This window comes from Augochlora pura, chromosome 10 (assembly GCF_028453695.1).
Source record: "Augochlora pura isolate Apur16 chromosome 10, APUR_v2.2.1, whole genome shotgun sequence".
Taxonomy (NCBI): Eukaryota; Metazoa; Arthropoda; class Insecta; order Hymenoptera; family Halictidae; genus Augochlora; species Augochlora pura.
Window position 1 is genome coordinate 27,967,487 of NC_135781.1, and position 11,417 is coordinate 27,978,903.

At 57.3% G+C, this 11,417-nt stretch overlaps 2 protein-coding genes across 4 annotated transcripts in view; one reads left to right on the top strand and one right to left on the bottom strand.

Moving 5' to 3' along the window:
- The window catches only part of LOC144476508 (protein Wnt-6), a 54,588-nt gene that overhangs the window by 37,384 nt on the left and 5,787 nt on the right, over positions 1–11,417 (bottom strand). The window contains exon 1 of one of the 3 annotated variants that reach the window (XM_078193555.1): positions 10,653–10,668. The exons of the other annotated variants lie outside the window; for them this stretch is intronic. The gene's annotated coding sequence lies outside the window, so the exon portion shown is untranslated. Of the gene's footprint in view, positions 1–10,652; positions 10,669–11,417 lie in introns of those variants that run through there. 3 annotated transcript variants of the gene reach the window in all.
- Positions 1,421–11,201, top strand: Wnt10 (Wnt oncogene analog 10). The gene is made up of 4 exons (XM_078193553.1): positions 1,421–1,589; positions 5,185–5,438; positions 9,463–9,746; positions 10,332–11,201. The coding sequence occupies exons 1-4, from the start codon at positions 1,483–1,485 to the stop codon at positions 10,872–10,874; spliced, it is 1,188 nt and encodes a 395-aa protein (XP_078049679.1). The 5' UTR covers positions 1,421–1,482; the 3' UTR covers positions 10,875–11,201.

Consider the following 11,417-nt stretch of genomic DNA (forward strand, 5'->3'; position numbering starts at 1 on the left):
CGTCCGTTCAACCCCTTCGGTTAACCTTCGACCATCTCCGACGGCTCTCGGCTCGGTACATCTTCTCCGGACATACGCGACGATCTAGGCTGGTGGTCGGTGTCATGAACGTGAAAAGCGACCACGGGGAGTTTGCTATTCGACTGTTTGCACGAACGAAACGATAGCTGCGGTGGTGCGCGCGCGAGGGGAAAACGGAACGAGAGAGCGAGAGAGAGAGATACAAAGATAGAGAGAAGGAGAGAGAGAGAGAGAGGGAGTGTGAGAAAGAGAGAGCTAGAGAGAGAGAGAGACCACCGGTGGAAGAGGAACACGAGCCGTAGGAGGGGGATGAGTGCGTGGGAGGAGTAAGAGATCCCGGAGGGCGACTTTTCTTTTATTTGAGCTTGACACTTCGTCGTGAACGCGCGCATACACCGGAAGTACACAGAACCGAGCGACAATCTTCTTTTTCTTGGAAAGGTTCGCGCGCGCCTCGTTCGCGCTACGAGCTTCGAGCTTCGAGCTTCGAGGTTCGAGCTTCGGGGCTCGGGCTTCGAGATCGAGACCGAGACCGAGACCGAGACCGAGCCAACGAGAGGAGCGGAGGAAACGCGGGGCTCCACCACCGACCGGTCTCCGCGTCGTCAAGGGTGCAAGGAGGACGATCAGAATGTCGCGATACCTGGGAACGAGCGCGGCGTACGAGGGTGCCGCGTCCCGCGATTCCGAGGCTAGCCGTGGATAAACAGAAACCCCACTCTAACCGATCGTTTCCCACCGACAGATCCGGAAGTGTGACTTTCGATTCGTGGGATGTCGCGGAGTGACCACGGAACCCGTCGATCGCGGGGCATGGAGCCGCGCGACAATGTTTGACTCCGCGGCGATCGTAGTGTCAGTGCCAGTAGACGCGAGAAGAGGTTCGCGGGAGCCGGCAGTATTTTACTCTCCAAAGACGAGGACCAAACGTGCAACCAAATAACTCAACAGGGAAAATCTGCGGATCGAAATCCGGGAAGGACCTGGCCGCGGTGACGCGAGCCCCAAGTCAGACGAGACGGAGGAAGGAAAATCGCAGGGTCGGTCGACGAACTGTTCGATCGTCATCTAGGATATTGTGTCCCGGGGTAGTTTTCGGAGCAACCCCTCGAAGCGGCGAAACTGGAAGCTCTCGAATCGTGTACGGAACGTCAAAGCAGAAGCGCCGGTGCCCGGGGCGAGGAGGAGTCCTCGACGCGTGCCAGGCTGCTGATCACAGGCACCGCGCCGGAGACGAGAGACGAGAGACGAAGCGTAGGAGAGGGATTCGGAAAAAAGCCGTACAGAAACACAGAGAGAAAGAAAGAGAGACGCGCCGAGAGAGGCACCGTCTCTCGAGCGAGGGGTCCTTCCGTTCGGGTGCTAGGGGTGTGCAGCCCTGGACGAGGGGTCGCACTCGACTCTTTTAAAGTGGGCAAACCGCGCAAAGAATAAGCGAGACGTCCTCGGGGCGATGACAGGATGCCTCCTTCTCGATCAGGACGTGTCTACGAAGGACCGCCGTCTAGGATCGCGACTAGAATCGGACCCACCATCGCCCTGTTGCTCATCCTTCTCGAGAATCGTCGGTGAGTACCTACATCTCTACTCGCTGCGGCCTGCTGTTCCGTTCCGTTCCGATTCCGTCATCGACACTCCGACCGTCGAAATATCGCAGCAGACCATGATGTCTTTTATCTTATCCACTTCGAATTGTTATCGTTACCTCGGGCTGGTCCGTTGGATCACTGTCTCTCGACTGAATCGAAACGTTTGTCTCGCGCGTTCGATATCTCGCGCCGTGTCGCCTCGCGTCGCGTCGCTTCGCGGCTTGTTAAGTCTCGATCGTACCGAAAGTATTTACACATCGCGACGTGTCTATCTCGCCGATCGATCGCCGAAAACGATGAATCCATCGGTCGAATCGAATTACCGGCCGATCCGAGTCCAGCCGTCGCGACGCTCGGTTTTGTCTCCGCCGGGGAACAGAAAACGTTGCAGGTGAGAGAGACGGCTTCCAGGTTGAATAGAGTTACGGTCGCAAACTGTCGTGTCCAACACAGCCGCGTCGAGACAAATATACGGTCGCGACGGCAACGGACCTCTTTCGCTTCTCTCCGTTCCACTCTTTCCGCTTGTTGCGGAAAGAATCTGTCAATAGAGAGGGCGCGTGAAGGCGGCGGTCGCATCGACGGCTCCGAGTAGAGCACAATGACGGAGTGCAAATAGGTCCTTTCAGCCGGCTCCGTGGCACGAACAACGAACGATCCCGCTGCGATCTTCATTATGCCTCCCCGATCTCGCTCTGCTCCTCTGTGTCGAGCGCCCTCCACGCTCTAATCGAATCTTTCTTTCGGCACGGAGTCGCCGAGCCGTTCTCGCTCAGTTCGTCTCGCGCGAACGACCTTCTTTGCCGTGCTCGCGAAAATTGCCCGAATTCTTCCGAAAGACGAATCCTTCCACTTGAAAACGTTCCCGTTTCCCGGCGTTTCCCTAGGGCGTCGTCGCGGTCGCGGTCGTGGCCGCGGTCGCGCCAGCTCGCGCGAGAGCGAGCCTTTGACACGCTCCGTTGAGGTACTCGTCGCAAATAATTACGAACAGGATTCGGAAACAAGGCCGTGCGCGCACCCGACAAGTTGCTAGCGGCTCGCATACGCTCGCGCGCAGTTACAGGCACGCGCGCGCGAGCGTGAGTAAGAGTGCGGCAAGCGCGAGCGGAACCGCGCGTCGAATCGCTGCATCGAATAATTCCCGCGATGGTAACGATGGGTAAACCAGTTTATCGATACGAGCGACACGAGCGGTTAGCACCCCGACGCGATTCCCGATTCCCGGTTCCCGATTCCCATTGCGATTCCGAACTCCAATTCCGATTCCGATTAATCGAGCGGATTCGTCTTCTTCGTTCCCGATGTCGCCGATTCGACGCATCGTCCCCGAATCCCGGAGAGGAGGGTTCGGCGGCGGGCACAGCCGCTGCTTCCCGTGCAAATAAAAGCAGCGAGGCGAGTTCGATATCTACCGCAGGAATTCTCGCGGGTCAGTCGTAACGAGTTCTCTCTCCGCGGGTATACCTCCATTAAACGCGAAATTCCGTTCCGTGGTTCTTTATCTTTCTCTTTCGGTACGCGAAAGAGAAGCGTGTGCACGTGTGCACGTGTGACGGTGTAGCAGCGAACGCGCGCGCGCGTGTAATTCGCTTTCTCGTTCTCGTCTGTTCGCGAGCGAGCAAGTTAAATAAAACACGTGCATCCGTCCCGCCATCTTGGATTCCACGACGACCCCTTGGATCATTGCAAAAATGCAGGACGCGGCCGCTCGCGTCTCCGACCATTGATCTGCTCGACGATTTCCCACGATTTCGGCGAGCCGATCCGAGAGGATCCCGCGGACGCGGACGCGAACGCGCGGTCAATCTTCTTCTTACGGTTTCCGGGATCCGCGGAGGGATCTATGATCGAAGAAATACCGAAAGCAGCGAAAGAGCAAAGAGTAACGGTGCAGGCGCCGAGAGAAACGAGCAACGAGATACGAGAAACGAGAAACGAGAAACGAGAAACGAGAAAAGAGAAAAGGTAGCGCGCAGGAATCCATCGACGCGGTCAGACTTCTACAGGTACGCGACCTCGTCTTCGGTAATTTGTTTCGGTGAGTTGAGATCATTAATCTGCTTTCGGTAGATCATCAATAGCGCGAAAGATAGCAACGGTGCAGCGGTGTATCGGTTAATGGGAGCCCTCAATAACCTCTGCGACCCTAAAATGTTGGTCCTCCTCCGCCGTCCTTTCCCACACTACGCAGAAACCGAGCTGCTAGGACCTCTCGCCACTCCGTTCCCCCGTGTCCTCCGGATACGCTCCTTTCCTTTCCACTCCTTTCCACTCTTTTCCTCTTCGTTTTGTCCCCCGAAATCCCTCCCTGTCTCACCCCCCGCATCTCTCTCTCTCCCTCTCTCCCCCTTGTCGCTCTTTTCTCTCTTTTGCTCGTTCGCGCGGGTGCTATACACAGCTTTTACTTTAGGAGAAGCTCGTCGGCTAATTTGTACCCGCAGATAACCACCGTCCCGCCGGGAATCTCGCATCCGTCCGTGACATCCTTCGGGACCCTCGGGACCCCCAGGACCCCAGGGACCCCCGGGATCCACCGGCGAAAAAATTGACCGTTTCGGCAAATAAACAATCACGCGTCGCGACACCAGGATCCATCTACTTCCGTTGCCGCGCCGCGAGGGGCAAGAGATTCTACGGGGACCATAAGGGGCTAACGAACGGGGCACGCACGAGCGAACGCGAACCCATATATTTTTCGGCGCAGCCTGTCCCGCGCGTTCGCTCTGCTCCTCTCGTTTCTGCGTTTTATCTGAAAATTAATTAACACCCGGTACTTTGTAATGTACGGCCATTAGATGGAAACTGTCGCTTAAGATAGCGCTTTAAGAGCTCTTCTTCCGAGAGGCGAACGCCGTTATCGCGGCGATGCGAAAGGGCAGACGACGAGGGATCGAAAAAGGGTAAGGGACGACCGATACCGAGTACGGGTGGAACGCGAACGTACACGAACACGACGAGAAGGAGGAGGAACGGAGATATTCGAGCGGCTCTTTGAAAGTTATCGCCGCCACCTTTCGACCCCGGTCTCGTAAAGTTGCCGAAAGAAAAGCAGACGCGTGCAAGATGCACGCGCGCTTTTAGCCCCCGATTTATCGATCATTTTTCTCGAGCGCGCGAGCGCGCGTGCACGTTCCCGTGCACGTCCCCGTTCCCGTTCCCGTTCCGGCCTCGAAGCCGGGCCAGCAAAACTTTCGCGTTCGGATTTACGCGATACCCGGGGAGGAAGGGAAGAGCCAGTACTTAAGGGCACGGTGTTTCTTTAATCGGCGATGAATCCGAAAGCCATCCGTGTTCGCGATCGGGAATTCGATAACCGTGATCCACGCGGCGAGTCGCGGCAAAAGGGGAGCACGGTTCGGCGGAGGGGCGGGAGACACGGAGGAATCGGAAGGAGATCGCAGCGCGGTGCTCGAGGAATGTCCCCGGCCGGATTCCCTGAAAGCAGAATCATTCAAAGCGATCGAACGCGTGCGCCTCGTGGGAAAACTGGGACCCGGGGCCCCGAAATCCGGCGGGCAAAAGTACGGTTCTGCGCGGCCAGAACGTTAATTGGTGAATTTCGTTTGATTTGCAGCGCGACCTGTTTAATGAGCAACTCCGTGGACGATTGGGTGAGCGGGAATGCCGTGGTCTGCAACGGTATTCCTGGCCTGACAAAGGAGCAACGCGAGCTATGCCACAGAAATCCGGACGTGACGGTGGCCGCGATCAAAGGTTTGCAGATGGCTATATCCGAGTGCCAGCACCAGTTCATGTGGCACAGGTGGAACTGCTCGTCCCTGACGCCCAGCAGCAGGACCCAGCAGAGCAGCGTTCTTCTGCAGAGAGGTAAGATCTCGCGACCGAGAACATGTTAAATCGACGCAAACATGGGCGGCGCGGTCTCTCGGTCCGTCTTTCGGTCTTTCGGTCGGTCGCTCGCTAGCTAGCTCGCTCGCTCGCTCGGTCCCCTAGGAGGAAGGAGCGGACGTGGAAAGGTGAAATCTTTTACGACGTCGTCGACGACCACGGAACGGCGTAGGCGAGAGACGGTGCTTCCTTAAATCAGAATACGGTGTGTGTGCTCGCCTCCTTGGTCGCGGTCAGCTCCGAGAACCTGTCCCGAAACTCCCACGAGAGAGGAACAGAGAAGGAGAGCGAGAGAGCCGGGTTACCGGCGAGAGAGGAGAAGAGATTGTGCCCCCCTCGACTGTTCTATTCCAGTGTGACATATAAATTCGTCGTGGCGCGTACGTGCGCCGAAAGAGGAAACATATATCGTGTCGGACGAGTGCGCGAGAGCGCGACATCGAGCGCACCTGACCTGAAAGCTTAAGTTCGTCCGTCCGTCCGCCAGCCACGATCTCGGTGCCCGCCACGTCTGTCTCTCCTCGTTATCTGTCCCCGTGGATCGGTACACCTTCTTTTTTGCCGACTGGCCAACCGGAGGTGTCGATTCCACGAGTCTCTTCTCTCCCTGTTCGCGTCCACCCGACGAATTCGCATCGGTACGTCGCCGTACCGTGGCTGGAGAGCGAGCGAGAGGACCGTCGATTTACCGATTATCCCGAAGCGAAGAACGGCCCGAAGATCGGTCTGCCCCGGGTTCGCAGCGAAGTTAGAGGGCAGCAGCTTCCGAGAAACGGGCCGTACTTTACCATTACCAACGGTTCCACGCAGCTTTTTAAGGACGACACCGGCCGTGGCCGGGTCCGAGGGTCCCTTGGCCATTCGAGAAATCCACCGTGTCAAATTCGTGCCGGTTGCGTATCTCGAAAAAGAACGCGTGCTCTCGCGCGCGCGCGTCGTTAAATCTCTTGGACACGATTCTCTCTGTTGGTCTCTCGTTGCTTCTTCTGCCGTTTCTCCGGTCTTCTTCTATGGTTCTTCCGTCCACCAGTTTCACCCGGTTTCGCTCGTCCCCGCCGCGCCGCGCCCCGTCTCCCTCGTCGCGTCGCTCTTTCGCCACCACGTATTCGTTAAACCTCGGCAAAACGGCTTAATGTATTATGAAATGTACACGAAAGCAGGCCCCCCCTTTGCCTCGCGTGGCCGCCTCCAGGGGCCCACACAAGGCGAGACTGGCCACGACGAGGCACGATACGGCCGACATTCGCTTCCTCGCGTGGAACGACGACAGGATACATATCCGAGAATGCCGAGCGGGTTTTACGCACGGTTTCCAAAAATCGCGCGGCCAGGGACGCGTGCAGTTTTTCGAGAACCGCTTGTTTTCGAGAGCCGTCGTTCCCGAGAGGAGAGTTTCGGGGGATCGTAAACTGGTACGCTTATCGGATATCAGTACGGTAAAAGCTAGAGGACTAATTTGAAAACCAGTCGCCGAGAGGATGGGAGAAGAGCGTCGAAGCTGCCGTAAAGAGGGAGGCGACCGAAAAGAAGGAGCACGCTCCCGTGAATGTAACCGTGGCCGCGTACCCAACCGGGTACACATCCGCTATCTATTGAGTTATCTAAGCAGTGATTTGGGCTTGACACGGGGTAGCAGGGCAAGGGCTGCGCGCCATCCGTCACCGCGTCCCTTGCGTCAAGGGCCGAAGAGTAAAGAGGCATCGCGTCCCTCTGCGCACCTCGTCGTCTCGTCCTCCTTTTCTTTCTACCTCGACTCCTCTCCACTGTCCAGGAGAAGAGACGTACAACTCCCCGTGGAGGATTTATTACGAGTCCCTCATGCTCCTCTTACCATCCTCTTACCATCGGACAGTAGCAGCAGGAGCAGGAGCAGAAGCGGGAGCAGACAGCAGGAGCACAAGCAGGAGCAGGAGCGAGAGCACCGGCTGCGGTGGCGACGGCAGTAGCAACAGCAGCTCTCCAGTAGCTATCTGCATTATAAAACAGTTGCTGCCAATAGCCGTATAAAGCGCAAGCTTTCAGTAACCCCTCCCACCGCGAGTCCTTATAAAGAACTGTTTTCGTTCTCTCTCTCTCCCTCCCTCTTCCTCCCGACTCGGGGGCCCAGCGCGCAAGGGGGTTTTATCATTCTCCGAAACGGAGTCACCGATATCGACGGCTCCCGAACACGGTCCCTTCACGATCGATCCTCTTCGTCGTCGACGTTTTTATCGACCGGCCATCGTCGAGGAATCAGCTCGATTCCGGTCTTCGCTAAGTCCGGAGGTCTTTAACGTCGCCAGGTTTCGTACGATCGACGAAGAGCGACGTAATCGAGCCACGGCTGTCCGAGATCTCTCGGTTCGTTCACTCGGTACGTTCTCTCGATTCGACTCTGCTCGGCTCGTCCGCGCGGTTCGTTCGTTCGTTCGGTTCGTTCGCGGATCCGTCGAAGCTGCGACGAATCTTCGAGGAATATCCCCCCCAAGGAAAAGGAGACGTCCGGAGGACGCCGAGGCGAAGTACGGATGCAAACGCGTTTGGGGATATCGACGATCGAGGCTGACGAAGTCTCGGACGTGAATCAATAAAGACGAAATTAAAGGAGGTTTCTTGGAGAATCGGTCCCTGTCGCGAGTCGCGCTCGAAACACGGATTCGAAGCGAGGACAATAAAGCCGGGGGGTTTCGTCGTCGGCGGAGGTTTCGGGCGGCAGGGAAGGAGACAGGAGATGGGAGACGGGAGACGGGAGACGACGTAACGACAGCCGCGCAGTGCCTCATGCCTCATAGGGTGTCAGGAACGAATACCACAAATCCTTTCGAATGTGCCTTTAGCGCGTCTCCCCGGTATCTCGCTCTCATGAATACTGCAAATACCGCCCGGTATTCGTGGATTGGAGTAGCTCCTTCTCGGGGGAGGGCCCCGAGGGGGCAGAGTAATGTGTGGCCATTGTCGAACAGTCGCGAAGAAAGGGACAGTTGGGTCCGCGGCACACCGAGCCCGCGGGCAGTCGTGTGTCGTATCGTTTGTAAGGTGACAGCCACCATTGCGGTTTGACGATCGACCATTCGTCAACGCGACTCCAGGCGACGCTTCGGAGATGAGAGACCTTGGAGCCACCGAAGAAAAAGTGCGGCCGACGTCGCATTACGCACCCAAACGCTCCGTGCGAGCCGTCCTCCCCTTGCTCGACGATCCGCGAGTTTCCAAATTCTGCGAACTGCCTGTCGTCTTCCCCCATTTCGTCGCCGTTTCGAACGTTCGCGACCGATCTCGGTGATCTAGCGCGATCGCCGGAAGAGGCGACAGCGAATCGGCTCGGGACGCGTGGATCGAGGACCGAGGATCGGCGAGGAAAAGTCGCGACGCGACAGAGTTTGGTATTACGTGTTCGGGAACCCCACCGAGCGATCGTTTATACATGCAGTCAATGGATGCCGAGCGGCCGCCGCTGCTGATGGCCACGCTTTGTTTTGACGGACGGCTGAATAATCTACCGCTGAACTTCGTCTGATGGCTGTCTGTCGGCCGATCCGTCGAACGATCCGTCGCCGGACTCGCCCTTCGAAGGCAAAGCACCATCTACGGAAGCTCGGGACTCCACGGTGCCCCGCTGTTTCCCGCTGGTTCGCGTTCCCTCGTTCCCTCGCGGTCTTTCGTTCTCTCGTCGCGGCGCCCGCGAGAGAAACGACGAATGCGATCGCCGCTGTCTCGTCGCGTCGCAGCGCGTCTCGTCGCGATCGCTCGCGCGTATTACTCTCCGGTGTCGTCTCCGCGCGGACCGCCACCGTCATCCTGGACGACGAGCGGCAATTTGCTAACCGGTCCGATCCGGTCCGATCCGGTCCGACCCGGTCGGTCCGCCGGTGTGTCTCCCGATCGAGCGTCTCTCGTCGCGTTGCTTCGGCAGACCGCCTGCCGAAGCGAAACTTTCGTGACAAGACACGGGACCGCGACGGGATCGAGCGAACAGAGTCGACAGTTTGCTCTGATAAAACGAGAATGACATTTGTGGTTGCAGGTTACAGGGAGACTGCGTTCGCTTTCGCGATTTCGGCAGCGGGGGTGGCGCACAGCGTGGCCCGAGCTTGCAGCATGGGCGGGCTGCTCTCCTGCGGATGTGACCCGTCGAGCTACAAGGGTAAGCCGCCTGCCAAGGCCAGGGGCACCCAATGGAAGTGGGGCGGTTGCTCTCACAACCTCGACTACGGCATGGAGTTCTCGAGACAGTTCCTAGACACGCGCGAGAGGGCCGGGGACATACAGTCGACGGTCAATCTCCACAACAATCAAGCCGGCCGTTTGGTAAGCCCAGCTTCCGATCGATCTACCCTTTCCCGGCCGCCATCGTCTCTTGCCATCCATCCCCCTTTCTTGGTCCCCCACCCGTTCCCCGGAAAACATTTCTTTCCCGCGTTTCTACGACGATGATCTCGCGGTCCGAGAAAAGAGAAGGACGGCAAAGGTCGAGAGAAACGAGACCGAACAGTCGGGGCGGATGGAGAAAGAGAGGTCGAGCAAAAGAGGAGAAGAGGTGGCGAATAGGGGTGGAGAGGAGTAGGAGAACAGTCGTGCCGAGTCCGTTTCTCTCCCCGGTGCACCTCTCCACGCTTGGTCTCGCCTCGACGTTATTAAGACGAAGCCCGGGGCTGGACCACCCAGCCGTAGACTCATTAACCGTTTGGTACGCGACACCTCTTTGTCTAAAAGAAAATTACCCCCTTTCTCTTCTTTCTCTCTCTCTCTCTCTCTCTCTCTCTCTCTCTCTCTCTCTCTCTCTCTCTCTCCGCGGCACGGCCTCTAGTCGCGCGACGCTCTTGCTTCGTCGATAAAAGCGTCGCGTCTCTCGCAGATCTTCGATCAGGAAACAATCAATCGATCACGTTTCAGGCAGTGGCGAGTAACATGCAGGTGCGCTGCAAGTGCCACGGTATGTCGGGTTCCTGCGAGCTCAAGACTTGCTGGAAGGTAGCGCCGGACTTCCGGTTGGTCGGGAAGACGCTGAAGGACCGTTTCCGGAACGCGGTGCTGGTCGCGCAGAGCAATCTGGGCAGCGTGACTCCGTTGACTAGAGTCAGAGGGTCCAGGAGGAGGAGGCCCGACAGACAGAGGCAGAGGAAGCATCGGGGCGGGGGCGCCGGAGGAAACGGACGCAAGAGGAGGCCCAGGGACCTGGCCAAGCAGTTGTTCTACTACCAAAAATCGCCCAACTTCTGTGAAAAGGAGCCGACGGCGGACATCCCTGGAACTGCGGGTCGCAAGTGCAACAAGACCAGCAACGGCGGCGACGGATGCGGCAGTCTGTGCTGCGGACGAGGCTACAACGTCGTCAGGCAACGCCGCGTCGAGCTCTGCAGATGCAAGTTCCAATGGTGTTGCGTCGTGCGATGCCAGAACTGCACCGTCGAGGAATGGATCACCGTCTGCAAGTGAACTGAAATCGGTTTCGTTTCTCTAGCGACGACGCAGACCCGAAACAGAGAGAACGCGAGACCGTTGACAGGTGTAGTGTATTCAATTAAGGACGATACATCGATTTGAACGAATCTGTTTGATCGCCTGCTGAGATGCTCTGCATCGGGACTAAACGAATCGACGAACGCGACGCGAGCAACAAGAAGCTCGAGTGGCACGCCGGCGAGACGACGACACCGGGCGTAACTCTTGTTAACCGCGCGAGTAATATAATTTAATCTGTAGGCTAAGCGAACCTATAATTTATTTATAACGTTGCTCTATTTAATTAGCGAATAATTTGAATATCCACACCAACTGTAACACCTCCGCCACAGTATTATTAGACGAAGCAGAGTGCGCGAGTCTCGAGATTGCGAATGGATGCGATCGATTGTATACAATTCAATAATGCGCGTACAATAAAGAGTTCCTTCGACCAACAACACCACCACTGTTTTCTCTCCCTCTCCTGCGGCCGGTCCAATTATCTGGCGACTCGCTATTCGAGCCGTGATGCGT

What these genes read in the sequence shown, in the direction of transcription:
- Wnt10 (XM_078193553.1), top strand. Translation starts at nt 1,483, where the DNA reads ATGCCTCCTTCTCGATCAGGACGTGTCTACGAAGGACCGCCGTCTAGG. An exon ending in CAGCGTTCTTCTGCAGAGAG is followed by an intron (nt 5,439 to 9,462) that starts GTAAGATCTCGC and finishes TTGTGGTTGCAG; the next exon opens with GTTACAGGGAGACTGCGTTC. An exon ending in ACAATCAAGCCGGCCGTTTG is followed by an intron (nt 9,747 to 10,331) that starts GTAAGCCCAGCT and finishes ATCACGTTTCAG; the next exon opens with GCAGTGGCGAGTAACATGCA.